The sequence below is a fragment of the Poromitra crassiceps genome (genome assembly GCF_964638095.1).
Source record: "Poromitra crassiceps genome assembly, chromosome: 3".
NCBI classification, from domain to species: Eukaryota; Metazoa; Chordata; class Actinopteri; order Beryciformes; family Melamphaidae; genus Poromitra; species Poromitra crassiceps.
In genome coordinates, this window is record NC_139625.1 from 43,724,496 (window position 1) to 43,752,431 (window position 27,936).

The following is a 27,936-nucleotide window of genomic DNA, read 5'->3' on the forward strand; positions in this document are numbered from 1 at the left end:
ATTTAAATTGCTATTGACAGATAATTGCCTGGTGTACAGACTCCATGCATCACAGTCTTTAGCACTTTTTAAATTTGGTAATTCATAGTGGTCTGGTCAAGCCTATCCATTGGGAGTTAATGGGACATAATACTGTGTAGGACAAACCTACTGACGAGGAGTGTGACAGAGCAGGACAATGGCAGCCTGAAAGGGAATTGGATGGCAGCCAGCTAGATTTGTGAATGCTTGATGTTGCTCTGAGTGAAACAGAATTGGAAAGGTGAAATGATCTCACTATATTGCCACATCAAATTGGCAAGATCAAATTCCAACTCTAGACATATGCCTGGCCTGCTTTAACACTAATCAAATTGACTGGCAGACGCTCTGGTTTAGCTGACAGGAGGCTCTGTAGTCTGTGTCTGTAAGTCAAGGTTTAATATGATCAGATAGATGAACTGCAGCATTATAGAGGCAAAAGAACACCAAATTGTTTTACTGTAACCCCTTTTGACTAAGAACATATGATTACTTTAAAGGTGCTACGTGCAGCACTTTTGAATCGTGTCCCGATTTTGTTGAGCGATTCAGAGAGTCTGGTGTTTCTCTTGCCCATGGCTTGTTTCTCGCTCCGAGAAACAATCAATGCAATCTCTGTATTATATCTCTATATTAAATATCTCACTATTATATCTCTATATGACATATCTCTGTATTTCTACGAAGTGGGCTGAATTGTAGCCTAAGTGGAAGTGAGCTGTAAACCAGAAAAAGACAACAGTTATGCCACATCCCGATATTAAAGATATCCAAAATCTAAGATGATATCTAGTCTCATATCACAATATTATGATATACAAATAGTTCAGTTATTCTGCTATGTACACAGTGTATATTCAGCAACTTTATACATAAAGCTATAATTATGTCCAGATTAACAATTTATGCTACATTTTCAAAAAATAAAAGACCACCCGTGCGGCATTTGAACTCGTGATCTACAACTTATGGAACAGCAATTCTACCACTACGCTAACTGTTCGCTGAAACTATCTGCTGTATGTTGGAGTAATATAGCCTACCGTTTCAAAACATGGACCCCTTGTTCTTTTTATACCGGTATACATCCATGGAGTCGGGACAGTTTTAATACAAACAAAAGCTAATTTAATTCAAACCTTATCTCGAAGAATCATTGAGGAATTCCCTCAAAATTTACAAGTGTCACCCTATAACGTTTGTTTACCCAGTGCTCCTGTTAGGCTATGAGACACGAATATAGCCTATGTATTTAAAACGTTGGCGTCAAGTCTTGGATCGGACATCACAGTGTAACTGTCTACAATCTGTGTAAGAAGAACCCCGAAACACATTGCAGACAATTGCAGGATTCCCCGCAATTCATCTCCTCGTCCCACCTCCACGAATAAACAGTTTGTTAATCAGCGCAGATTGTCCACATGCAAGTGCTGATCACTTGGATTTTGGATAAATAAATAGCCCAGGCTGAGAAATACGTGATTGATTGCAACCATTTAGTTATCCTCATGGATATTTCAGTGGTGACCGGTGAGTGAAATTAGTTGGATAGTGATTATACAGTGATAATCTGGGCCAGATCTGACTCGTCATGATATGACTTGAGCTGGCCCCGATTGGGCTCTCTCGATTCGTCCGGGTCCGTCCGTGCTTGCTGGGGAGGAACCCCCACTTTGGCTCTCTATTGCAGCCCCTTCCCTTTCCACTAGCTGTGTTTTTTCAAAGTACATGTAGCTACGTGAAACAACAACCGCTGAGCTAGCAACCTAGCGTTACATGCTGAAAATGGCAAGGTTTACATATGTGTTTTACTGTTTTATATGTCATTTTCTTTTGCGGGTATTTAGACATTTGGTTCCAGCAAAACAAGTCCCCCCCGACAATATTTTGCAAGAGCACTGCAGCCGCCCAAGATGCTTGTAATTGGTTTAAACTTCGAAGGAATCCAAACAAGGCAGAGCATTTGTTCCCCTTTCACAATCACAATTACATCAATTCACAATGATGGTGGGTTGAGCCAGACTCTCTCCAGCACTGATAGAGCGAGCCAAGCGAGACTACCTTGATCCGACCCTGGTCGTTGGTTTGACATTGGTGTATAAGACATGTTTTGGACCAAACCTGGATCCTCTGTCCTCCATCTGTCCCCTGGTTGTCTCTGAGGTTCTCTCATGGCCTGTGAGCAGCCAAGTTAATCCAATCTCCTTTAATTAATGGAGGAGGATATGTTTAGCAAGTAAAAGACAAGGGAGTGTGATTGGACTGACATCATTCTCAAAGTCATTTTGCCTTTATGAGGATTCACTCAGTGTTGATCTACTCTGACTGTTTGATTGTATTTATTCTGTTTCTCAGAACTGGGAGAACTGTGAGGCCAGAGTAGCCGATAGCGTTCTGCAGTTGAAGGATGTGAAGACCAGACTGAACCAGTCGATGCCAGAATGTGTCGACGAGCTGCAAAGTGCAGAGCAGTTCAACAAGGTACAGATCAACGTTGCAAGCACATGGTCACACAACACAAATCAATACTCACATCTCATGGAGGCAGAGCTGCTCTGGAGGCAGAAATCATCTCATTGGTTGAGTTACACCTCAGTGGGCGGGGACAAAGAGACAGTTTTTCCTGTTTTAATTGTTTGTTACACTAGCTTGGCTCCAGACCTTCGAAGCCACGCCCACTCCACAGTTGTGGATTTGTGGCTTTCCGACTAAACTCAATGCAAACCCATGGAAGTAATCTTTGCTCCCCCATTAACCGAACTTGGTGAATGCCATGGGAGTGAATTCATGAAAAATAAATCATTATTTATTTTATTTATTTATTTTGAGTTCCTTCTTTTTGATTCCATTCCACGTTTGCCAGTTAGCTCTTGGTTCTTCGGCTTCGCCCACTGATGTTTAAATCAACCATTGAGATTATTCTGCCACCAGTGCAGCCCTGACTGTGGATTCGACAATTGGAGAAATGGCCGATCTGTGCATTGCTGTTTTGTTTTGGGGAGAGTATGGTTGTCAATTTAGATTTATTGAATCAGAATTACTTAATTTGATATATATATAGGAACTAGAGACCATCTTGCGATGGGATCACGCCAGCTGCGACGCTTGCCCCCCTAATTCTGGCCCCCTTGGTCGGATCGCACCCATCTTTGAACTCAGCCTTGTGATCTCAACTACACACTTGTAAAGTTTCGTGACTGTATCTTGCATGGTTGTGGCACTCTCGCGTTGAAAAAATCATAAACAACAAACACACAGACTCACAAGGTGAAAACAATACTAGCCACATGCTGGTAATTATACAGGAATTTGTGTTGGTTGCATTGGTAGAGAGACATGTCCACAACTTGCACAGTAACAGATCACATCCTGACAGGCAGTAGGCCTACATGGACAGCAAACCTACGGGCAGCCTTCAGGCCTCAGGCAGTGTTGTACAATGGAATTTGTATCAATAACATCATTCTTCATCCGCATTAACCTGATAGCAACTCAAGCCAAAAGAGACGGTGACCAACTTTGATCAAAACAATAAATGAAGCCAAGCAGTCAGGAAGTTGTCTCACAAAAGTGTATTAGCCATTACATATCCCTGTAAAAAAACATTACAGGGAGACTGCAACATTTCAGTGTATACATGATACAGAGTTACAGTAAACATTTAACATTTGCACATAGCTCTTATAGTGAGAAGAGCAGAGAGAGAGGGGAGGGGAGACTTGGAGCACAACGCACACAACATGTTTTGTCTAAGAGCTGCAGCAGAGGCTGGAGCCGAGCAAGGTCAGCCACGTGTGACATGACCCTGTTACTGTAGGCAGATGGTAAAATCTGCTTTAACCTATGTGTGTGTGGTTTATGATTAGTAACTACTACCAATAACTATTTGTATCTGTTATAGCTTATTGATTATGAAATGAAAACCAATGGAACTTAAATTTTATCCAACAGGCAGTGTATGCTTGTTTCCCAGGCAAATATGCAGCGATCCATTTGCCTCGGACGTTGGAAGTCCCAGCTGGGAACAACGTCATACCTGAGTTGACCGCGTTCCATTAAAACAGTCGGAAAACCAGCCTGCGTTAGCTCTAGCCAGGCTAGCCATTCTTAGCAATAACAGTGGATAACAATGCATTATGAGGTATTTTGCACATACAACTTTGTTGATGCGGGAGCTGCCATCTTGGATTTTGAGGTCGGAGTTGGTGAGGTTCCCCTGACTTTCAAAGTAGGAAATCTGAGTTCAGGTGACGTGTCCCGTCTGTGAACTGGGAAATCCCCAGTTCCCAATGCAAAAATGGAACGCAACATTGATTAGTCACTCAAACCTAAAACCAGTTGACTCTGTCCGTTCCAGGACAGCAAAGCCAAGTTTGTAACAGGTTTGGCTCACAACAACTCATCCATCCTGACCCATCAGAGCTTTTATCCTCCACCCCTCCCTCCACCTCCTGTCACCCCTCCCCCGGCCCATCCCAGGCTGCAGGCTGCTGCAGCCCTTAATCCTCTCTTGGGGCAGAGAGAGAGAGAGAGAGAGAGAGAGAGAGAGAGAGAGAGAGAGAGAGAGAGAGAGAGAGAGAGAGAGAGAGAGAGAGAGAGAGAGAGAGAGAGAGAGAGAGAGAGAGAGAGAGAGAGAGAGAGAGAGAGAGAGAGAGAGAGAGAGAGAGAGAGAGAGAGAGAGAGAGAGAGAATAGTGGCAGAGGGATAGAGAGCAAGAGAGAAAGAGAAAGGGGCCGTGCAGAGAGGGAGAGATAGAGGGAGACATTAGAGAGTAGCTGTGACTGTGAGCGAGTGTGAGTGTGAGTTGGAGGGGGTCCCTGACAGTTTGTTGTGGTGGGTTGGCGTGTTATGGTATGCAGGAGAACGAGGACTCCCTGGAGGACTGGGCTCAGAGCCTGACGGAGTTGGCTACCATGAAGACGGACCTGTCCCAGTACATCATCGCTGATGATGTCCTGCTGCTGCAGGAGCAGGTGGACCACCTTCACTGCCAATGGGATGAGCTCTGCCTCAAGGTCAGTCTGCTAGTCCTAAGCCTAACCCTGAAAACATTGTAGTACTGCCCCAGGCTCACACTAAACTACTGAAAACTCTATCTTTTTTACCTCACCTCACCTATTCTATGCTCAAAGAAATCCCTTCTACATCTCTCCTTATTGAACTTCTTTCCTAGCACTTTCCAGCATTTGCTGCTTGTTCTTTTTGAGATCTTATTTTGAAGCTTCTTCCACTGTTGTGCTCAATTTAAGACCCCCCCCCCCCCATCCTCCCAATTTAAGTTTAACTGCTCAATACTGGACAGGGATTGGCTACAAGTATTTGCGATGATGTCACAAATCGCCTTTTCTGTGAGCACAGAGAAACATTCCGCTTTCAGCAGACGATTGTGGATACAGCCTCTAGTGTCAAACTCTGCACAGACATCCTTCTGCACAGTGACCTCTAACATTCAACTGAAGGAAGAAGACAAACACATTTTTGAGTGGAGGGGGTCTTCAAGTCTCAGCTAAATGCCGAAAATGTAAATGATAAGTTGTGGTCCTGTGTAGGTTTTGGTAGTGTCTGGCAGAGAGGATGCACTAATAACTCTTGCAGGATAAGTGTTTCCCAGCAGCTTAATTCCCCTACTCTCGCTAAAAAGTGTGCCCTCACTGCACAAAAGACTTTGGGTAAAGTTGGCCTGCAAATAATGTATGTAACTTGGGTTGTAGTCGAAATAATTTACTCTGAATCAAAAGCGATGATAGCAGCAAGTTGTCCTGGTGACACGGGATGAGAACAACAGAGACTTACTTTCATGGAACTCTGGCCATAAGAATTTTTCCTTTGCGGGACATTTTTTGGGATCCGTTTTAGCCACCCAACTTTGGGTCCAGACTAGACAATCTTTCTGAACGGAACTGAATTGCTTTATTAAATTACTTGTTTTTCAAAACGACAGTCATCTGACATGTTTTGAGCAATTCGATGTGCCCAATAAAACAAGTTAAGTGTCGATGTTTGTGTGTGATTTCCTCAGATGAAGAACCATTCAAGAGCTAAATAACTTGAACAGAGTCAGTTAAGTTCAGTTAGTAAACCTTGAGAGGAATACGTTTTCCAGAGATAAATAACTTGAACAGAGTCAGTTCAGTTCAGTTTGTAAATCTTTGCTGGCCTTTTTGTGGCCAGAGAGACCAACAGGTCTGGGTAAGGGGGTGTGAGGGGCATTGTGGGAATGGGGGGACAGATGGTGATAGGGGAGAAATGAGTTTAGGCCTTTTGTATTGAAATCAGCCTGTGTGTGTGTGTGTGTGTGTGTGTGTGTGTGTGTGTGTGTGTGTGTGTGTGTGTGTGTGTGTGTGTGTGTGTGTGTGTGTGCGTGTGTGTGCGCGCGTGTGTGTGCGCGTGCCTATTGAGGTCACGTTTGGTTTTGCTCTCAAAACGGTTTGCAAAGCAGAGCTGGTGTAATGTAAGTTCTCATTAAAGGAACAGTTCGCCCAAAAATGCAATTTCTGTCATCATCTCCTCCCCCCCATGTCAATTGAAACAATTGTCAGCACATGTACATGTGAGTGTTTCTGGCCCTGTTGGAATGTGTATTTTTGGCACCTAACGGGGCAAAAGTAGCATAGACTGTAGTGCTAAGTTAAGTAGCAGTGAGGGCTGTACCACAGTTTGTACTGCATGCACATTGAAGATAAAAGTGGCTTTTAAACATGAAGTCTGGATCATGAACCAGAACAGGATATTTTCCGGTTTTACCTTTTTAAACATGAGGGGTCTTTGTTTAGAAACAACTGGATATGAGCCGTTTTTTCTGCCAGTGGGCGAGGGGTGGGCGGGGGGTGGGGGGGGGATGCGGTAGCATGTATCGATAACAAGAAATGTGATAGGAAACAGCTTTAGCGAATTTGTAACCAAACTCCATTAAAAAACATGCCGTTTTAACAGAGGGTCCATTCCTGGCATTGTGCCAAAAATGAGCGCAGTCAAAATAGTGGTCGCACCGTCGTCAATCACTGTGGGTGATTTATTTTACAAGTGGCATTCAAGTCATATCTGACTAGTTTTAAATTTATTTCTCCCCACAAAAGTTAGGCTAGGCCTATGTCTCGATGTAGTCTGTCAGTCAGTCAGCTCCTCTCCTCTCCGCAGTGTGGACGCTCACAGTCACACAACACTGCCTGCGTCAAATGGCTGCCTCACACAATAGACTTGGCTGCATCCAACTCGAGAAAACTTCTCAGAAGAGACTAACGTTAGCGACAAATCTGGAGACTTTTTCTGACATGGGAATGATGGGATTATTACCAGCAAGCAGCAGTAAAAGCAGGCAATGACGATAGCTGGGTAAGTCCCGCTAGCATCAATGCTAAGTTAGCAAAGTAGCCTACAGCAAGAGCGCAGCTGAAGCTAATTAATATGGACATCCATAATATATATAGCCATGTGCTTGCGCGATGACATCATGTATTGGCGATGTCAAAGGGTGGCGATTGACAATCTGACTGAGGTCAAGATCGCGCAACTCTAGTAGGCTATCATCTCTCTTGTTGCATTTTTAAACTGGCAGATGGGGGATTCAACTTTTAGTTGTTTACTCACCTAATTTGGCTGTCTTCCAAATAATGCAGCCACGTAACTAACGCTACGTCCATTCATGAAAATAATGATGGGACATTAATGGTTTGTAACGTGCCACCACGCGCCCACTCACATAACAGCTAGATGATCTGGATCATGAGCTGCCAGAGTTAAACAGCAGCCGCTTTTGCGCTAATGCGGATCCTACACCGGGGACCGAGATGAATATGATATGGACTCGCGGGAGTGCGCGTAGGCCGGCTAATTGTTTTTTAACATGCAGGCCAACAGGCTAGGAGCTGGTTATAATACGGATTCCACTGCATGTTAAGAAGTGGCTAAAGACATCCACATTCTACATTTAATATCGGCAATATGGTAAATAGGCGAATCTCCAAAATTTTTGGCATATCCCTTTAACCTGCTACCAACTTTACCAGGCTCATCATAATCAGAATCACTTCCCATCAAATAGAATAACTTAGATACAGTGGGTCATGAGTTCCAATTTGATCTGACACACCATCTTTGTCACATGCAATCCCTCTTCTCATTTTACAATCTCTCCCTCTCTCTCCCCACTGTATACAATCCCAAACAAGCACAAATCCAATAACAGAAATCTTGAAAAATGTGACTTCTTCACCAGCTGCATCTACTCATTTAACTTCTTTTTTTTATTAAGTTATTTCAGAAATGTCCCCCATGTTTCTCCCCAATTGTACTTGTCCAATTCCCCCTACTGTCCCGGTCGCTGCCGATCTGGAGAGAGTTGTAGACTAGCACATGCTTCCTCCATCCGACACATGTGCAGTTTCCAGCTGCTTCTTTTCACCTGACAGTGAGGAGTTTCACCGGCAGGATGTGGCACTTGGGAGGATCACGCCATTCCCCCCAGTTCCCCTCCTCCCCAAACAGGTGCCCCGACCAACCAGAGGAGGCGCTAGTGCAGCGACCAGGACTCCTACCCCACTGGCTGCCCACCTGTAGACACGGCCAATTGTATCTGTAGGAACGTATGACCAAGCCGGTAGTGCCTTTGCCGGGAATTGAACCCGGTCTGGTGGTAGGCGTGTGCTTTTATCTCTACACTACCCAGACGCCCCCTGCTTATTTCATGTTGGTCCTCGTCTTTGTCCAGGTGTCTCTGCGTAAACAGGAGATCGCTGACCGTCTGAATGCCTGGATCATCTTCAATGAGAAGAACAAGGAGCTGTGTGATTGGCTGACGCAGATGGAGAACAAGGTGGCATACAACTCTGACCTGAACATCGAGGAGATGGTGGAGAAGCTGAAGAAGGTAGGGAGCTGCAGCCAATCACACGCTTCCATTTAACACCATCATTGTGATGACAATAGATACTTAACACCTGCAGATTGGATTAACTTTACTTCAGATGTTTAGATGCCATCATTGCGCTCCTCTAAAATGATCAAGGTCTGTTATTGTGTGGAAGTTTGAAAGCAAAAACAAATACACTCTACAGGTCAAAACAATGCACTAAACTGGAAAAATTCAGCTACACCCAGGCTGCCTTTGTTGAACTATAAAGTCTAGGAATGTGAGTTCTTGGGAGTTTTGGGAATTGGACAAACTTGCAAAAATAAAAATAAATAAAATAAAATAAAATGTAACATGCATGACTATCCCTAACCCTAGTTGACAGTCTTATTGCACTATCAGCACACATATAATATTGTAGTTAGGCCACAATCTTCAAATCTCATCAACAATTACAGTCTGGAAAAGGTAGAGTTTTGAACTGGAAAGTGCACTTTGGTTTCTGCACTACACGTTTCTTCATTAATTTCGTCACCTACTGTATTCAGTTTGCTATTTCAATTGAAGCATGCAGCAGATGTAGCTTCTGTGCTAAGCTGGGACATGTTGGAGTGGTGGGGTGGGGTGGGGCGGCCTGTGGGCTGAAAGAGACGACAGCTGTTTTTGGGCCCCAGCAGGGCCATGTGGGTTTGTTTTGTGTCTAACCTGGCCCCTTTCATTTGTTATGGTGTGAGGGGGGGCGCGGGAGCAGGGGATAGTAAAGGTGACGGCTGAAACGTATTGCCCCAGTGGGGGGTTTAAAACATTTCAGCCTAAAGCTTTTTTTTTTTTTTATAATATTTTCCCCCCGATTTTTTTATCCCCCATTAGTGCTAATTTTAATTTATTTATCCTGGTTGCTGCTCCACCCTCTGCCAATCTGGGGAGAGCCGAAACTGGCTCCATGCTTCCTCCGAGGCATGGGCAGTAGCCAGCCGCTTCTTTTCACCTGACAGGGGAAGCTTCACCGGTAGGACATAGCACGTGGGAGGATCACGCTATTCCAACGAGTTCCCATCCCTCCGAACAGGCGCCCCTAATGACCAGAGGAGGCACCACATCAGCGACCAGGATATTGCATGTTTTGGTGTGGGGTTCCTATATGAAGGAAACCCCCAGGGGGCATGGGGAGAACATGCAAACTCCACACAGAAAGGCCCTTTTGACGACCCCACCCGGGCGGCGGGCACTCGAGGACATGCGGACGGGCACGCACTCCTTCAGCGCTGACAGCGTCCCAGGTGGGAATCGAACCCAGGACCTTCTAGCTCTGAGGCGACAGCGCTTACCACTGCACCACCATGCCCCCCTCAGCCTAAAGCTTTAAATGTTTTGCTCTTGTCACGAGGATTATTACTTCTGGCCAACCTCCAAAGTCAGAAGTATCATAATTGTAACCTAAAAAGTTGAAACAAAAAGTTATAAGCAGGGTTGTAGTGGAGGGTAAACACACCTAAATTCATTTAGTTAAAGCAGCTACGAGGAACTTAGTAGTAGTAGTCTTCTCCCGGAACGAAGTGTAAATGTGTTTTTTTCACTTGATTTTCAGAAAACGCTTCAAAAGTCATAAAAAGTGGTCCTCATTTGTGAAGATTATCTCGCTGAACACAAACATCGCTGTTTCATAAACTTTTGGTAACCACAGACATTATTTCAGCATTTAACCGAAATTCGCATGCAAAGATCCCATTGACTTTTACACGTAGGAACCAGGAAGTGCAGGGACTTCTGGGTAAGCCTACAAAAATATGTAATCCCTGGGGTACTCTATTAGTGTGGATGTAGTCACAGTCTCATCCCGTCCTCTGTGTTCCCCTGGTCAGGACTGCATGGAGGAGATCAACTTGTTCAGTGAGAATAAGACTCACCTGAAGCAGCTGGGTGAGCAGCTGATCACCGCCAGCAACAAGACCAAGGAGACTGAGGTCAACCACAAGCTCAAGGACATCAACGACCGCTGGCAGCACCTGTTCGACCACATCGAGGCCAGGTGAGGAAAGGAAGCAAGGAGGGAGGGAGGGTGGGAGGAAACTTGTGTGTACTACTAGAGTAGCCTGGTAAAACCTTTATTACCTCCGTCAAGGGTTTCGGTGCCATTTGTCCACTTGTCTGTGTGTTTGTTATCAGGATTAAGGAAAAAACTACTGGTTAAAGGGGGACTAACCCCACAGATATGTAACAAAACGGTGATTTGAAAAAACCTATGGAAAAAACCAAGAAATGATGTATCCTCTTGTCAATACTATACTCTTTGGCTGTGCTCAGCTGAGGAATTTTTTCCGGAAATCGACGCCATTACAGTTTGCCCACCGCCTCGAAAATAATTGATATGAGAGCTGCAATATCTTTATAAATATCAACAACTAGCCAACGCTGGTGGCCTGTATGGAAACAGCGTTGCTCAAAATGGTCGAAAGTTATATAAATTTGGCCATTCAGTGGCGAACTAGAAATTTAATTATTTTTCTCCCATGTATGTGTGTGTGGCTTAGGCGTTAGGAGAGACTAGTGACGCGAGGCTCGTTACCGCAGCACACCGCACAATAGGACAAACCCCCCGCTCTGGGGTAACACAATGCGAGATTTCTCCACGTCATTCCCTCGTCCAACTTGCCATATACCGCGCCATGAAATCCGTTTTTAACTTTCGTTTGGGGGCTTTTCGTGATTCTTGTTAAAAGTTACTGCACCTCTGATTTTTCCCCTCGGCGCAGCGCAGGGCAGAGCTGCAGAGCTCCCTCCTCGGCTCAATCCATTCAGTCTGTCCATACCGATCTAATCTCAGTATGAGATGCAGGGAAATATATTATAGTAGCCGATGTGTTTAGAGCAGCTTTGTCACGTCGTAGTATAGCGTTATATATAAGAAAGGACGAGAGAGAGGGGAAAGGTTCCGTGCGCTGCAGGCAGAGGGGGAGAGAGAGAGAGAGAGAGATCGGCTCCGTACAAGCAGCAGAGTAAGTGAGAGAGAGAGGGATCTGCACGGAGAAAGTGGGAGAGAGAGAGGGGGATATCGGCAGCGGAGAGAGGGAGAGAACGAGAGGGACGCTCCGTGCAGACAGAGAGAGGGGGATCGAGAGAGACACAGAGAAAGAGAGACAGAGAAAGAAAAGGAGAACGAGAGAGAGGTGAGAGAGAGACATGCTGCTGCTCTGACATGCGGCGACAAGTGCACTGGCTGCGCTATAGGCTACACTCTCAATTCACAAACTGCACTGGTCTTGTGACCGCGATGGCGCTCCAAGGATTAAATTATTATTAGGCTACTCTCTTGCTGATAGAGAAAAATTACATCATATTAGCCTTTATTTGGACAATCACTAGTTATTAATATATTCATATACATTTCCATTTTAGTTACATATAGTTATGACACAGACATACTTCATATTTAGATGACCTGTGTACATACACAGATAGACATCATATTTGGATAACCTGTGTACATACACAGACAGACGTATTTAGATAACTTGTACCTTACATTTGCAGCTCCTCTCTATCGCACACTGTGCCCTGTCACCGTGCCACGGTGCCCTCTACAGGGGCAGAATAACAGATAGGTTGAGTCTACAGAGTAGCCTTCAAGTGTGCGTCAAGACATGTAATCTGATGTGTGTCCTATAAGTATCTTTGACTTTCTGTTCAATGTATGTAAGCCTGTGTATCCATCCGTGAATATACAAGAGTGCATCTCTTGGCCAAGATCTATGTCAAATACATCATGTCAGACGACTTCTTCTGACTGCTGGCTCCATCATTTCATTTCAACTGGTTTCCTTCAAGTGGTTCACTGTTTACCTTTTGGCTGTGGAATTTCATTCTCTATCACTTGCCTTTCATGACACAACTTTAAAACGTAGATAGATAGTAAAAAACACATATTTAGGAAAAGTCATGGACAGGCAGGGTCATATCTTTTATTGAAATAGAGTTACATGCATTGAAAATATCAAAACGGTCCCACTGACCACAGTGGCGGTTCTAGTGTTAACAGGTCAAGTGACACAAACAGCCAATGAGCTGTGTGTATTGTAGCACCATATTGGTAGGAAAATGCTTGTGACATCATGGGAATAGGCTTGGAGTTGTGAGGAGCCGAAAGGTTACAGGGGGAGTAGGGGAGTAACTATCTTGAAATCCCATAGTCTTTGGTTCATCGTGACATCACGACGTATCAAATCTCCCATTCATTTGAGGGCAAAAAAAAAGCAGTGTTCCACCCATAGAGGGCACTTATGCCAGTTATGCTGCTGAGAAATGATACAAATGGTAGAATGGCAACAGTTTGGTCTCAAATGTGAAAATTTTGACCAGCATTCTTCACCCCCAAAGTCATATATATTGGTTAAAAGCTGAAAAAAGTGTTTTGGGGGTTAGTTACACTTTAAATTCTGGCGCAGATCAGATCCAATTCGGGTCAAGGGAGGGGCTAGGGTAAAGGGGATGTAGCTAAGGATAGGTTGTAGAGAGTCAGAGTTCGAGGGGTGGATATGAGCAGTGTTGGGGATAACGCATTACATTGTAACGCGTTAGAGTACTCAGATACATTTTTTAAGGTAACGAGCAACGTAACACGTTCGTTTTGCAATTTAAGTAATCCGTTATTAGTTACCTTTTCAAATAAGTAATCTGTTACCTTTGTCTCCCATGTGCTTGCCCGATACACTCAGAACTCAGAACGAGCGGTTTTATTTACGTCTGAACAACATTTCATCAGTGTGCAGTAGGGACAAGAACATCATGGTGAAATCCAAGTTGTGCCTATATAACCGAAGTGAATCAGCGCCGATTCCTCATGATTCCTGAGTGGTAGCGAGTAGGGTGGTTAAACTCACTCCCCCAGTATAAAGGCACGTTAATCAGCTCCGCCAAGGGAGCTAGCTCTCTTGTAGGGCTTTCACACCGGCAGGGCTCCGTGCCGGTTCCGGTTCCAGAACCCTACTCTGAACTGGCCGGCGTGTTCAGACCGAAAAAATAATTGGTTCGGAGCCTGAAAAGTTGGTTCTCAGCGGAACCAAAAAATAGTTGGTTTTCCTTGGGAACCGTGACATCATCAGTGGGCGTGTCTCATTCTAGGCTGTGAAAACGAGCAGGAAGGAGAAAAAGGCAGTGACAACACAGAGAAAAATAATTTGCAGTGGTCTCCTGAGGAAACCAAATGTTTAGTGGCGATTTGGGCATCTACCGAATCTCAAGAAAAGCTAGAAAGCAGTACAAGAAAGAACAAGTCATATGCCGAACTTGCAGAAGAGAGGGCCAAGGCTGGGTTCACTCGAACGCCAGACCAAATAATTAATAAACTTAAAAAATAAAAATAAACTGAAGAAGGACTACCGAATAATGTCCTCCCACTTTGGTTCCGCTTAAACTGGTGTGAACACGCGCTGGTTCGCCAGAAAGCACCAAGGTTCTGAGACTCCAGAACGGAGCCAGAGCCAGAACCAGAACCGTGTCTGTCTGAAAGCGCTATTGGTGAAGTGGTTAGCATGTCCTCGTAAGCCGAAGGTCGGCAGTTCGAATCCACCCCTGGGCAAGCCCTATGGGTTGCTGCAAATACCACCAACACAACGCCGTTACACCTATGTGATAACAAGTGTCTTTTATGTTTACTTGTAGGCTAATCAAACAGAATAATTGTTAATAAAGAGCTGTAAAGGGGATATTGTGTCTGATCATTCCTGTTAAAGGGATAGTTTGGTTTGTTTGAAGTGGGGTCCTATCAGCTAGTTCCATACACTAACGGAAATAGGTAAAGCGTTCTGGACGCTGAGCACACCGTGTATCGAGACTCTCTGAAGCAGCAGAGTTAGTTAAGATTACTGCCATTAAAAAGTAATCCATTACATTACTGCGTTACCTACCGGGAAAAGTAACTTGTTAAGAGTACTCTTAGAGTACTTTTGTGTTACCAACAATTAAAAGCCATTTGCGATTCCTTGCACACATCCACCTTTGAAGCGTCATTGCATAGAGTAGTCTACAGTGCACATAATCTGTAACTCTGAAGGCTATTAAAGGGATAGTTCGGTTTAAAATGTAAAATGTAAAATGAAAGCCAAAAACATTATCAAAGACACCAGCCACCCCGCTCATACCCTGTTCTCACTCCTCCCTTCCAAAAACGCTAGCGGAGCATCAAATCACACACCACCCGTCTCAGTAACAGCTTTTTCCCTCAGGCAGTCAGGCTGCTGAACAATTGACTCACACACACTGCAACGCACTGTCACTTTGTTGTTGAGAATTTCATTGTATTATACATTGTATTATACATATGACAATAAACTACTTGAACTTGAACTTGTTTGAAGTGGGGTCCTATCAGCTAGTTCCATACACTAACTGAAATAGGTAAAGCGTTCTGGACGCTGAGCACACCGTGTATCGAGACTCGGCACTCTGAAGCAGCAGCCTCCAGAGCTCTCTCTCTCTAGTTCATGGGGCCAGGAACTAAAAAGTAATTTAGTCACCTAAAACAACGGCCACCTAAACAAATGAATATCAGTGTACATGTACGCTCTATTTTGACAATTTTCAGCGCTTTACTTTACCGTCAAACAGCCCTCTCATTCGGCACTACATTTCCTCCCAACTGTAGAACTACCGTATTCCTCCGCTAAACGCCTGCACAGAGCCGGCGTTTATTTGAAAACTGGGTCTGAGTTTTCAATATAAAACTTTGGAGAAATGATTTCAGTGAATGTATCAGTACTTTTTGAAAAATGTTCAGCACATTTTAACAATACCCTGATAATACTGATAACCGTGATGATTTGGCTCACTATAAATCGTGATATGAAATTTTCATACCGTTTCATCTCTAATTTGTAAACATCAATTCTCAAATACACTGCTACCGCATGCGCTAGGACGTGTCATCAGTGATGTTATCTGGGGTCGTTAGGTGTTTCGGGTCTGTCAACATCATACACCCTCGCCCAGTAGACCCAGCCGAGGCCAATTAAGACCCCGACTCACGTCCCAGAAGCCGCTACGGATCAGCCTTACTACTCTATCTGCAACGTTGCCCGCGGGAGGGGTAAAAAGAACCCAATCCGCTGCAATAGAGCTAGTGCTACGCCGCAGTATTGGCCCTTCGGTGCATGGAGGATCTAGGCTCTGTGGGTTTCTCCCGGCCGTGCTCAATCAATATATTATCAAATTGATTCCTGACAGCTTGGGTACCTTGGGTTGTGTATCCTCCTCCATGATAAAACCCCAAATATCAGTGATTTTCTGTGATTGGAGATTTGTTGTTGTTTCTATTCACTGCATTGTACGGCAGAACTAGGGATGCACGATATATCGGCAATCACATCGGTATCGGCTGATGTTATTCATTTTTTAAATATCAGTATATGTCCAATGAGCAAAATAACAGCAATGTTAACATCGGTTATTGGTATCGGCCAACATTTTCATATTGGTGCATCGAGGAGCAGTCTGAAAATCATCTCTAGCACATAAACTAATGTGAACAAAGCAGATTCTGGCAATATTAAAAAAAAAGTCATGCTGCTGAGTTGTGTTTAAGAGAATCTCTTTATTGACATTGTTTTTTTCCCCTCCAGAGCACAGCTGTCATTCTACTGTAGCTGCAGATTAAAGCAGAAAGAGCCCAGAGCCGCGGGGGGATTGACAGATATTATTAATCCCTCAATGCAAATCCCATTCCAACACAGAGGGGAGTGGTGTCTGAATGGAGGGAGAGAGTTGCTGAAATGCCTGTTCACCGGCTTAGTGCCTCTTTACCTCTTAACTACACAGGCACAGCGTGACGCCATGTGGCAGAAGGGCAGGACGAGGCGAACATAAATAAACATTGAGAATGAGCAACACAAGCCGAACCAGAGGCCATAAATACTAAGGTGCCATGGAGGCGATTCCGTTTATTTTGCTGTCTGACAAACCACAATGAGGTGTAAACTACCAGTCGAGAGTTTTGACACACCTGATTGAATTTTTTTCATTCTCTTAAGGCTATTTTGATCAAAACCAAGGGTGTCAAACTAATTTTAGTTCAGGGCGACATGCGACCCAATTTGGTCTCAAGTGGGCCAGACAAAGAAAATCTAAAACCTATAAATGACAAAACCTCTAAATGTTCTTGTTTCTCTTAGTGCAGGGGTTCCCAAACTTAAGAATGCCGTAGCTCTCTTTGAAATCTGAAAATCTCCCTACCCAACCCTTTAATCACAACTCTGATCAACACACAAGACTAAAATGATGTATTTCTCTATATGTTTTTTATATTATATATGTTTTTATTTTATTAACAGAGCATGTGGACTTGGGCATGTAGGGGAAATTAATAATCCATCCACATACAAAAACATTTAGGCAAAATACCCAAAAGCAGATTGCCAACATTTTCTCCCCCCTTACTCATCAGAAGTATTTGCATGCATAACACATTTGTTGAGACAAAATGTGATGAGCAACAACAGAAGAAATCAATCCACAAGCTATTCATGCTAGGCTGTGAAAAATGCTACCTTATCTGTAAAGGGGAGACTCAGTTACATTTTAAGAACACATTTTCACGCAGGGTTATCTCAGCTACCATCAAACAAATGATCAAATCTACTGTCTGTAACTGTACATTACAATTGATGGCAACTGTGCAATTATCTAGTCAGGGTATGAAAATAATTTACCATTTAGTGGTGAATACCGAAAACATGAATAGGCTATTTAACTTTAAAGGCTAGGTAACTCTTAGCCTTCACAAGTACATCACATTTGATTGAAGGACTTCTCAGTGCAATTTTTACACTTTGCAAAGTCAGCCTGTGGGCAGGATTGGACCATTTGGCGGGCCGGGTCTAGCCCCCGGGCCGTATGTTTGACACACCTGATCTAAAGGCTTCACAGACCTATAGCAGGTGGCACTACAGCTCAGTGGGAAACCCCTGGTCTTGCACTAGCTGCATCTACTATTTATTATTTTTTAAAGATGGTGATGTTCAAAAATGCCAGACTTGCGGCTTCAAAATGGGAATCCACAAAGCAATGGGTGATGTCACAGTGGCTAGGTCCATATTTGTATACAGTCTATGGTTTAAACTCATTACTGAGTTTCTGCTCCTTGACGACGGTGTTCTCACTAGAAGACCGCCAATTTAGATGGAACTGAGCTGAACTGAGCCAACCTGCAACCTGTGCTACAGTGGAATGCTTTCTTGTAGGCAGATGGGTGCAGTCAGTGTGTGGTGTGGTGTGGTGTGGTGTGGTGTGTGTGTGTGTGTGTGTGTGTGTGTGTGTGTGTGTGTGTGTGTGTGTGTGTGTGTGTGTGTGTGTGTGGTGTGTGTGTGTGTGTGTGTGTGTGTGGGTGTGTGTGTGTGTGTGTGTGTGTGTGTGGGTGGGCGGGGGGGGGGGGGGTGCTTAACCTCTATGAGAAGGACTGACTTATATGACATATGGTGGCTGTTTAGCAGCCATGCTCACCCCCCGATCTCTGTTTCTCTGTCAATGCTAATTTAAAGGAGCTTTATTGGCATCACTGTCAAAGAGTAAAGTAATAATCTGTGACATTTTCATCTAAATAAATGTCTATCGCTGATTGATAACACAACAGTGAGTCAACCTATACATTATCTGCTTCTCAAAAGCAGAACTCAAACTGTATCAAGGAAGAAGACCACAGCCATGACCACTTAGCACCAAAGGTGGAGAAAAGAAATAATGAAACAGCAATCTAACAGATTATTATTATTATTATTATTATTATTAGTTCAAGTTCAAGTTCAAGTTCAAGTAGTTTATTGTCATATGTATAATACAATGTATAATACAATGAAATTCTTTATGCTTTGAGCACCCTCAGCCTTACATACACAAGGACATGGTCACAAAGACCGACAGAAAAAGGGTGTAGACCTACATAGCTATGTAGGCTACACGTGATACAGACATGTCTGTACACAGTACGTGTAGACATAACACAAACCACAATACAATACAGTACAGTAATGGTGAACAACAAAGTGACAGTGCGTTGCAGTGTGTGTGAGTCAACTGTTCAGCAGCCTGACTGCCTGAGGGAAAAAGCTGTTACTGAGACGGGTGGTGTGTGATTTGATGCTCCGGTAGCGTTTTTTGGAAGGGAGGAGTGAGAACAGGGTATGAGCGGGGTGGCTGGTGTCTTTGATAATGTTTTTGGCTTTCATTTTACAGCGAGTGGTGAAGATGTTATGGAGGTTTGGTAGTTCTGTGCCGATGATTTTAGCTGCTGTCTTCACAGTCCTCTGCAGCAGTCTGCAGTCCTGGGCGGTCAGGTTGCCGTACCACACTGTGATACACCCTGTCAGAACACTTTCTATGGCGCAGCGATAGAAATTCACAAGGCCTTTGGTGCTCAAGCCAAATTTCTTAAGGCGCCTCAGAAAGTACAGTCGCTGCTGTGCCTTCTTGAGGATGCACTTATTATTATTATTATTATTATTATTATTATTATTATTATTATTTTACTTTGAAAAGAAAAGGATGAGCACACTTAAATCTGTGCAAAGGCTCACATTTATTTGCTGAGCTTTCGGTCTCTTACTGTATGCCGCTTTCAGACATGCCTTGGAACTTGGAACACCCCTCTAAAGTTATTTAGAGGGGACCCGGGTGGCGGTGTATGTATGAACACATTTTAGTTTAAGTATTTCCAGAGGTCAGCCAACAGGCTACATGTTGCTGGATTGAAATGCTCATGGCTTTGATCTTATTTAATTTCTGCATAGCTTCGCACAGCACACACATTTAAAATAGAGCATTTTTGCGAGGGTCGTCCTGCTTCCCAGTATTGAACATCGCTAGCTAGGTAGGGTATCTGGATCTGGTTGCATTCCTGCCTTTGATTTAACGTTTACACAGCGTTTGTGAAGATTCACGTGCAGAACCGCAAATTCCAAGTAGCTTCAAGTCAGGTAGTATAAAATGGAAACTTCCGGGTACAACCTTCGCAATAATGGCAATTAAATAAAGTAAATGCACATGTAGCAGGGAATGAGAAAGAGCTGCAGATTATGTTAAATGTTGTTAATCTTTGGAGTAGGAAATGGAGATTATTAGTTAATAGAGAAAAAACTCAAATTGTACATTTCCGGAAATCAGGTACAAGGAGAAGCATTTTTGATTTTCATGTTGGAGCTATGTCATTGGCATATACCAGTTCATATAAATATCTGGGTTTTACTTTTGATGAATTTTCTACGTTTGAAGAGGGCGTCAGTGTGTTGGCCGACACTGCTGGTAGAGCCCTGGGTTCAGTAATAAGTAAAGTGAAAACTTGTAAAAATCTTGGTTATGCTACATTTTCAAAGCTTTATGATGCATGTGTGTCACCAGTTTTGTTTTATGCAGCTGGAGTTTGGGGAAGAAAGGAATTTTCTAAGGTGAATGCCATCCAAAATCGTGCAATCCGATGTTTTCTGGGGGTACATAAATTTACACCTGTGTTGGCTTTTCAAGGGGATATGGGTTGGGAGCCTTGTTTGATCAAACAAAAAGGTGAAATGTTGAGATTGTGGAACCGTCTATCTAATATGCCAGAGAGTAGAGTTGCAAAACAAGTGTTTAACTGGGATAAAGCACATAAGTATCCATGGTGTAATGATATCAATGATGTGTTCAGGGAAGCTGATCAGCAATTTATTTTCAGAAACAGTTTACGTTGTAGTGTTCGCTATATTAAACATAGGCTATTTCTTGATTATAAAGAAAAATGGGCCAATGACATCTGGCTCAAACCAAAACTTAGAACATATGTTCAAATTAAAAATATGTTCACTCCAGAACCCTATGTTACTTTACCCCTGGATAGATCCAGAAGATCTTTATGTGCCCAGTTGAGAACGGGTACCCTCCCTTTGGCTATTGAGGTTGGCAGGTTCAATTCTATTGCTGAGGAGGAGAGACTTTGTACTGTATGTGAATTAGGTGTTGTGGAAGATGAATTTCATTTTTTGTTTCATTGTACGCTAGCCTATATGAGGAACCAAGATTATCTCTATTTCAGTTAATGCAAAATAAGAAACCGGAACTATTTTGGTCAGGAGATGATGGAATGGTTGTTCAGAGATGAAGTCTTCAGTTTGGCCAGGTTTATTGGGAGGGCTTGGAATCTCAGAATGGAGAAGCTGTTCATCTGAATATATAACTCTGTCTTGTTTATGTTTGAGCGTTTTGTAGCTTGTTTGTTGATTTGTTTGTATTGTTGAACTTGAATGATTTGTGTCTTGTAAGCCCAGACGGGCTGGGCACCTTGAATATGGTGCAAATTTATCTATCTATCTATCTATCTGTAATGTTTTTTTGTGTGTGTGATCCGAAAGATACAGAACAGAGATAAACTGGAAGAATATCTGCTCCCTTTGAAAAGTCAATTTTAACCGGTAGTGAGTCGACCGTTCTGATTTTTTGTTACTAAGTAATACAACATTGATTTTATTTTGAAGGTAAAAACGTCTAGCTTCCAGTATTCTGTATAATTCTATTTTAGGACTGAACATAGCAAAGACCTGTTTTCTTTGTAGCACTTGAGACTTGAGGAAATCGATGCATCTGGGCATGAGTTGTAGGCTTGTTTAATTCATTACTAACGTTATGCGCAAACGATTATATGCTGTGAACGTTAGGCACCCATTATGTATTTTTAGCAACTTGTTTTCAGACTCTGCATGTTGTGATAGTTTGTTGAATGTCAATGCGATTCACTTAAGGCTACAGGCTACTGTATGCTCAGACAGTGAAGTACAGCTGTGTGGTCAGTTTTCATAACTCCCCATTGTGTGGTCATGCCCAAATTCCCCCCACCCCCACCCCCTCTCTACTTTACACCCGGAGGTGCTCCTGAAAGGGTACATTTCACGTATCCCCCCGGGTCAGGCTCACGGCAAGCAACCCTGACCTGACCCGGAGTTCATGTCTGAAAGTGGCTTTAGACCTTCATCAGAACATTTTTTTTACTTTAAAAGTATTGCTACACTATATTGTAATGTCAAGGAATCATATCAACAACGTACACAGAGATGTTGATTAAGCTGCTTTTCTCAAAGCCCCAATCACCCTGCTCGTTTGTTAGTTGAGGACGGTGGCTAAACTTTGCCAAAACTTATATATATAACTAAATCAAGATTCTGAGAATAAAGACGGAATTCTGAAAATAAAGTCACAATTTTGAGATTAAAGTCAGAATTCTCAGAGTAAAGTCAGAATTCTGAGGGGAAAAGAAGCATACATGTGACATCACTGACGATGTCACTGAGGATATTATCGACGGTGTACCGGAATTTGAATGTCTAGGGTCCCTAGATTTTTGTGATGTCAAAATCGGGTCACAAGCCAAAAAAGGATGGGAACCCCTGCCCTAACTGCTCCCGACGAGCTGGTTAGCGATTGGCATGTCTGCCGCTGCCGTCGCCTTGTGAGTGTGAATGTGTGAAAGTGAGGTATTCATTGTAAAGCGATTTGAGTAGTCGATAGAAAACCACTGTATGAACAGTCCATTTACCATTTACATACCAGCAACTCCCATTCCGACCATCAGACCAAAAAGGGGCGGGGCAGTGACAGAGAAGGTGGAGCCTTGTCAGTACACACTTGGCCGAGGACGAGGGTCTTTAATGTGGCTGACGCGTGATTTCTAACCCCACATAGGATAAGCAATAACCACGCCCTGTGGCGCCGGAATTGGCCAGGAGCAACACTGGAGGGCACGCAGCCCAGCGATTTCATGAACCAACTGAATAGCTCTTGATAACGGACAGCGATTTCGAGAGCGGACATTGAAATGAATTATGGTCACCTACCTTCCTTAGCATAGTAATAATAATAAGCATAATAATTGTAATCTACACAATGTACACACTCTACAAAAACATGCAATAATATAAACGGTGTTGTGTTCACGTTCATAGCTCATATAATATGTATATCGTTAATTTCAAGCTCAATTCTTACCCAGAGTAAAGGTACAGCACTGAAAATGTAACAAGCAATAGCTTTTTAAACATCTTTATTTTAAAAGATGAAAAAACCCAGGTGCTTTAGTCCCAAGCTTCAATGCTCCTGGCCAATCCCGGCGCCACAGGGCGTGGTTATTGCTTATCCTATGTGGGGTTAGAAATCACGCGTGGCTGACAGGTCGTTACCGAGGTGTGACCTCTGTCTGTGACCAGAGAGAGAGACACATATGGCCATGTCTATAGACCAAATCAGCGGGATGTTTACATTTACTTCCGGGTACCCCTGGGTCCACACATTATAATGGCGGTGGACGGCACAAACTGACATGTTGAAGACAAAAACAGACAAAGAAGACAAAAATGGTTCGTCCGTGTTGTGTTGTTGTTTAATATCATTCATAACAACACTTTCACTAACGTTAGTGGAGACCAGACTAGCTAATTTACCTGTTGGACCAGACTAGAGTAGACTTGAAGCTAAATTAAATTGACCTGGCGTCAGTAGCTCTGTCTGTACCAGGCTCTTTCTCGCCGAGAAGAGCCTGGTGACGCGAGGTTACTCTGTCTGTAACGTAAAAAAACAGCGAGTTTGACAGACAAACAAACTTTATTAGCTAGCTAACACTACATAAAACAAACACAGAAGAAAGGCTAGATACGTCGGACAAGCATGTTTACCAACCGTTTAACCATTTAAATTGAAAGTAGTCGGCCGAAAACAACGAGAGGGTTTGACAGCATTTATATGACAACACGCACATTTAAACCTGCCGCCTTTCCCAAGTGGTACCCGGAAGTAAATTTGTTTACATGGTGACGTCACGGTGATTTGGTCTATAGAGAGAGAGAGAGAGAGACACAGGAGAGAGAGCAGTGGGCCTGCCCTCTCTACCCCCCTGCCCTCCTCAGGAACTGATGAGCATAACAAGGCTAAGCCTGTTAACGAGCTGCAGGCACGAGCCATTGCTGCCAGATAGTGAACCATAATGTGATGGAATGTGTTGTGGTCATGTTCCGGTTTAACCTATAGGCTGCAACTAATGATTATTTTCATTGTTGATTAATTTGTCGATTATTTTCTCGATTAATCAGTGAGTTGTTTGGTTTATAAAATGTCAGAAAATGGTGAAAAATGTCGATCAGTGTTTCCCAAAGCCCAAGATGGCATTCTCAAATCTCTTGTTTTGTCCACAACCCAAAGATATTCAGTTTACTGTCATAGAGGAGTACAGAAAGCAGAAAATATTCACATTTAAGAAGCTGCAATCAGAGAATTTTGACTTTTTTTTCTTAAAAATTACTCCAACCGATTAAGCAATTATCAAAATAGTTGTGTGTGTGTGTGTGTGTGTGTGTGTGTGGGGGGGGGGGGGGTTAAAGGTGGAGTGAAAAAAAAAGTAGCTCAGTAGATCAGTGGGCCCAGCAGGTCTGCCTTGACCTGCTCCACATCAGTAATCCAGCCATGCGCTCAGTCACACCACAACAACCTCCAACAACACGCACACGCACACGCATGCGCGCACACACACAGACCACAACACACAGACCACAACACACTGACCAGGTTTACAGCTTGTTTTCTTCTGACTGAGCCACAGTGGAACAAGCTCACCTTGTTGGGTTTTTTGTATTTTAGGGTGGACTGACCCATTGAAAATGAACTTGGGACCTGGACTGTGTGTGTGTGTGTGTGTGTGTGTGTGTGTGTGTGTGTGTGTGTGTGTGTGTGTGTGTGTGTGTGTGTGTGTGTGTGTGTGTGTGTGTGTGTGTGTGTGTGTGTGTGTGTGTGTGTGTGTGTGTGTGTGTGTGTGGTCGCCTCTCATCCCGATTCCAGTTTCTGTAACTTCCCCTGGTTGAAAATCGGTGGAGTGTTCCTTTAAGTATTAATACTTTGTTACATTACACCACTGTGTGTCACATGTTTGGACAAGCACTGACGGAGTTGAAGAGAGAGTGAGAGAGCGTGTACAGAGTGTGTCATGACACGCGGCCGCCGTCCTCGCCCTCAGCCTTTGTCTGCTTGTCGCAGCACTCAGTCTGGGCAGAGGAGCGCTGAGGTCTGCCTGGCCTGGGGGATTAGAGACGTTGACACTGGCTCTCCGCTCGCCTTTGTCCCCCAAAACAAACCGGGTGCTCCGTCACCCTGCCCTGCCAGCAGCTGCCTCCCCTCTGCTGACACCGCCCTTTGTGCCACCATGCCCCCCCCCCCCCCCCAGCCTTCGCACTCCTCATTGTCTGAATAAGATGCACACGAGGCAGATGTCCTCCTGCCCACACCAGGAGTCAATGCATTTGCAAATACACTTCTTTTAGGTTGATATGCATGGGTGGATACTAAAGTAACGCATTACAAGTAACGCACAAGAGTAAAAAAAAAGTTGTTTACTTTTTTATGTGCCTTCTTTTTACTGTACTTTTCACTTGAGTATATTTTTGAGACAGTAATCTACTTTTTACTTTTTAATGGAGTAGGAGAAGGGTACATTAGGTGAGGAACAGAGGCGTATATTGGAGAGCAAGTGGAAGATTCTTCATATTATCTTATTTGTTTATTGTTATTAGCTAGTGCTGTTTTGTTTGTTTGTTTGTTTGTTTGTTTTTTCATTATTTTGCACTGGCCTGCAGCAGCAGCACACCCTACATTTTTAAATGGAAAGTAACTTGTACTTTGAGTAATTTATTAACCAGGTACTTTTTTTACATTTACTATAGGTTTCTCAAACAGTAATTTTCACCTTTATTTGAGTTATTTGTTATGGGAGTAATTGTACTTTTACTTGAGTATAGATTTTCAGTACTCCACTGTGTTATGTTGCTTTTTTCTAAGTCCCCGTTTGCCAAGTCATTAATTTCAAGTGCAGCCTTCACACATGATTGATTTTAGTGTTAGTTTATTGTTGTTCGGAGTCATTTTTGTGTTTGTCTGATGAGCGCCCACAATCTAATTGCCCCGGGGAGACTGAATAGAATAGAACTGAATGTTGTTCAGTGCTTTATGAACTGGCTGACGTAAACAAAACAAAGTGCTTGTTTACGACCGCTCGTCTCTCTGTCGGCGTGCTCGTACATCTGGTCGCCATGGTGACGACGCCACGCTTCTCTAAGAATGCTCGTGTCACCGGCTGCTCTGTTGCTACGGTGACGAGTGAAGTTTGAACAAGGGAGTGAGAGACAGAGAGATGGAGACGTCTGAGAGAGAGGGAGAGAGAGTGTGTGTGTGTGTGTGTGTGTGTGTGTGTTGTGGAGGGGGTCATCTCAAAGTGGAAGAGAGACAGTATGGCAATGAAGTTGAGTTATGGATTTGGGTGTTTTAAATATCCCTTTCAAGCTACTTAATGAAGTCTCTTCTATATGGATGTGTGTGTGTGTGTGTGTGTGTGTGTGTGTGTGTGTGTGTGTGTGTGTATGTATGTGTGTGTGTGTGTGTGTGTGTGTGTGTGTGTGTGTGGTACTAATGGTAGGGGACAATAGACGCTGTGATGTTGGCAGTGAAGTTGAGTTATGGATACGTTAAGTTTCAAGCCACTCAGTGATTTCTGAGAAGCAGTGTCACTCTGTAGTAGAGCTGCAACAATTAATCGATTATTCCATCGACAAAAAATTAATCAACAATTTTTATAAATAATCGATTAATATATAGACTGATTTATATATATATATATATATATATATATATATATTTATACAACAGGTAGTTCCGGCCGAGCAATTTGATTGGACAAGAAAGATCCTACGAGTGCCGTTATTTCATGATAATGCACTGGCGCTTCACTGTGTGTAGATCACTCCGCTTCACAGCTGCCCTAATCAACAAAACGCTTCACAGCTGTAGAGTAGACAGTAGTAAAGTAGACAGCCTGCATTTAATTTGGCTGATTAGGCTACATTTTCAGCAAAGCAGAAAGCTGAGGGGACTATTTTTGTTGGCGGAGGAATAAATACAGAAATCATATATTTTCTCAGCTTTTTGTCATTTTTTTAATCAGCTTTGTTTAATAGAACTGTTGTATAAAAGCAATATCACACTCGAGGTCGTGCTGTTGCTGTCTAATATTGGCACTGCTGTGATTATCTTCGGCACTCGGCGACCGAATCACAGCAGTGCCAATATTAGCCAACAACCGCACTCCCTCTTATGTAATATTGCTTAAATATATATATATATATATATATATATATATATATATATATATATACATCGTTCTAGCTTCTTAAATGTGAATATGTTCGGGTTTATTTAGTCTTCTACCATATAGGCTACACTTTCACATTTGGTGTTGTATATTTTATAAATCACACTTCAAATGGATCTCATCATTATAGTCATAGAGGCTCCATGCTAAAACCCTCTGTGAGAGTTTGAAGCCCTTGTAAACAGTTTGTTATTGCTATCTGTGTTGCAGGTGTTTCGTTATTTGCACCTGCCCACACGGAAACAGTTGTGTCTTGAACCTATCTGTTGCTGTGGACATGTCAGAGGGAAATCTGTCATTATTTAATACTGGATGAGCCAGATTTTCTCCTCTTACAGTCATAAGACGAATTATATCAATTTGCTTTCAAAATTAAACCTATTTTACATTTCACATTTAAGAAGCTGGAATCAGAGAATTTTGACTTTTTAAAATGTATTATTAACTCATTGAGTGCCAGCCACTTTTGGAGAACGGACGCTCCCAGTGCCAGAGTTTCAGAGCGTTTTCAGTGATTTCTCAAGGCCCACAGAATATTGTGTGATATTACTATGTAAACACCGAACACGCACAAAGAACGATGAGACTCTCTTCTATCATCTGCAAAAAAAAGTTTATTGATCCCATTTTCCGTTCTTTAGTTATGAGCCGGAGAAGATAGGCTGTTTTGAGCAAAAAGACACTTTTCAAATTAGAAGCTGAGTTATTCCGCCTTTTGTGAAATGCAGCATTTCAAGCACATTCACTGAGTCTGAAGATAATATTTTCTGATGTAGTGACGTGGTGTAGTTGTGTGGTGCCTGCGTGCCCCACCCCCCTCTCCCCCCCTCAGCTGCAAACTCCTCCCCACACTACACAGCCTCACGCACCCAGTCTA

The 27,936-nt window shown here is 43.2% G+C and overlaps 1 protein-coding gene across 1 annotated transcript in view; it reads left to right on the forward strand.

Moving 5' to 3' along the window:
• The first annotated feature begins 2,380 nt into the window (after window positions 1-2,380).
• LOC310773116 (nesprin-2-like) overlaps window positions 2,381-27,936 on the forward strand; it is a 70,841-nt gene continuing 45,285 nt past the window's right edge. The window contains exons 1-4 of the mRNA XM_083633033.1: window positions 2,381-2,502; window positions 4,881-5,036; window positions 8,729-8,887; window positions 10,732-10,898. Coding sequence (XP_083489159.1) covers window positions 2,455-2,502; window positions 4,881-5,036; window positions 8,729-8,887; window positions 10,732-10,898 — 530 coding nt within the window. The 5' untranslated portion in view covers window positions 2,381-2,454. The remainder of the gene's footprint in view (window positions 2,503-4,880; window positions 5,037-8,728; window positions 8,888-10,731; window positions 10,899-27,936) is intronic.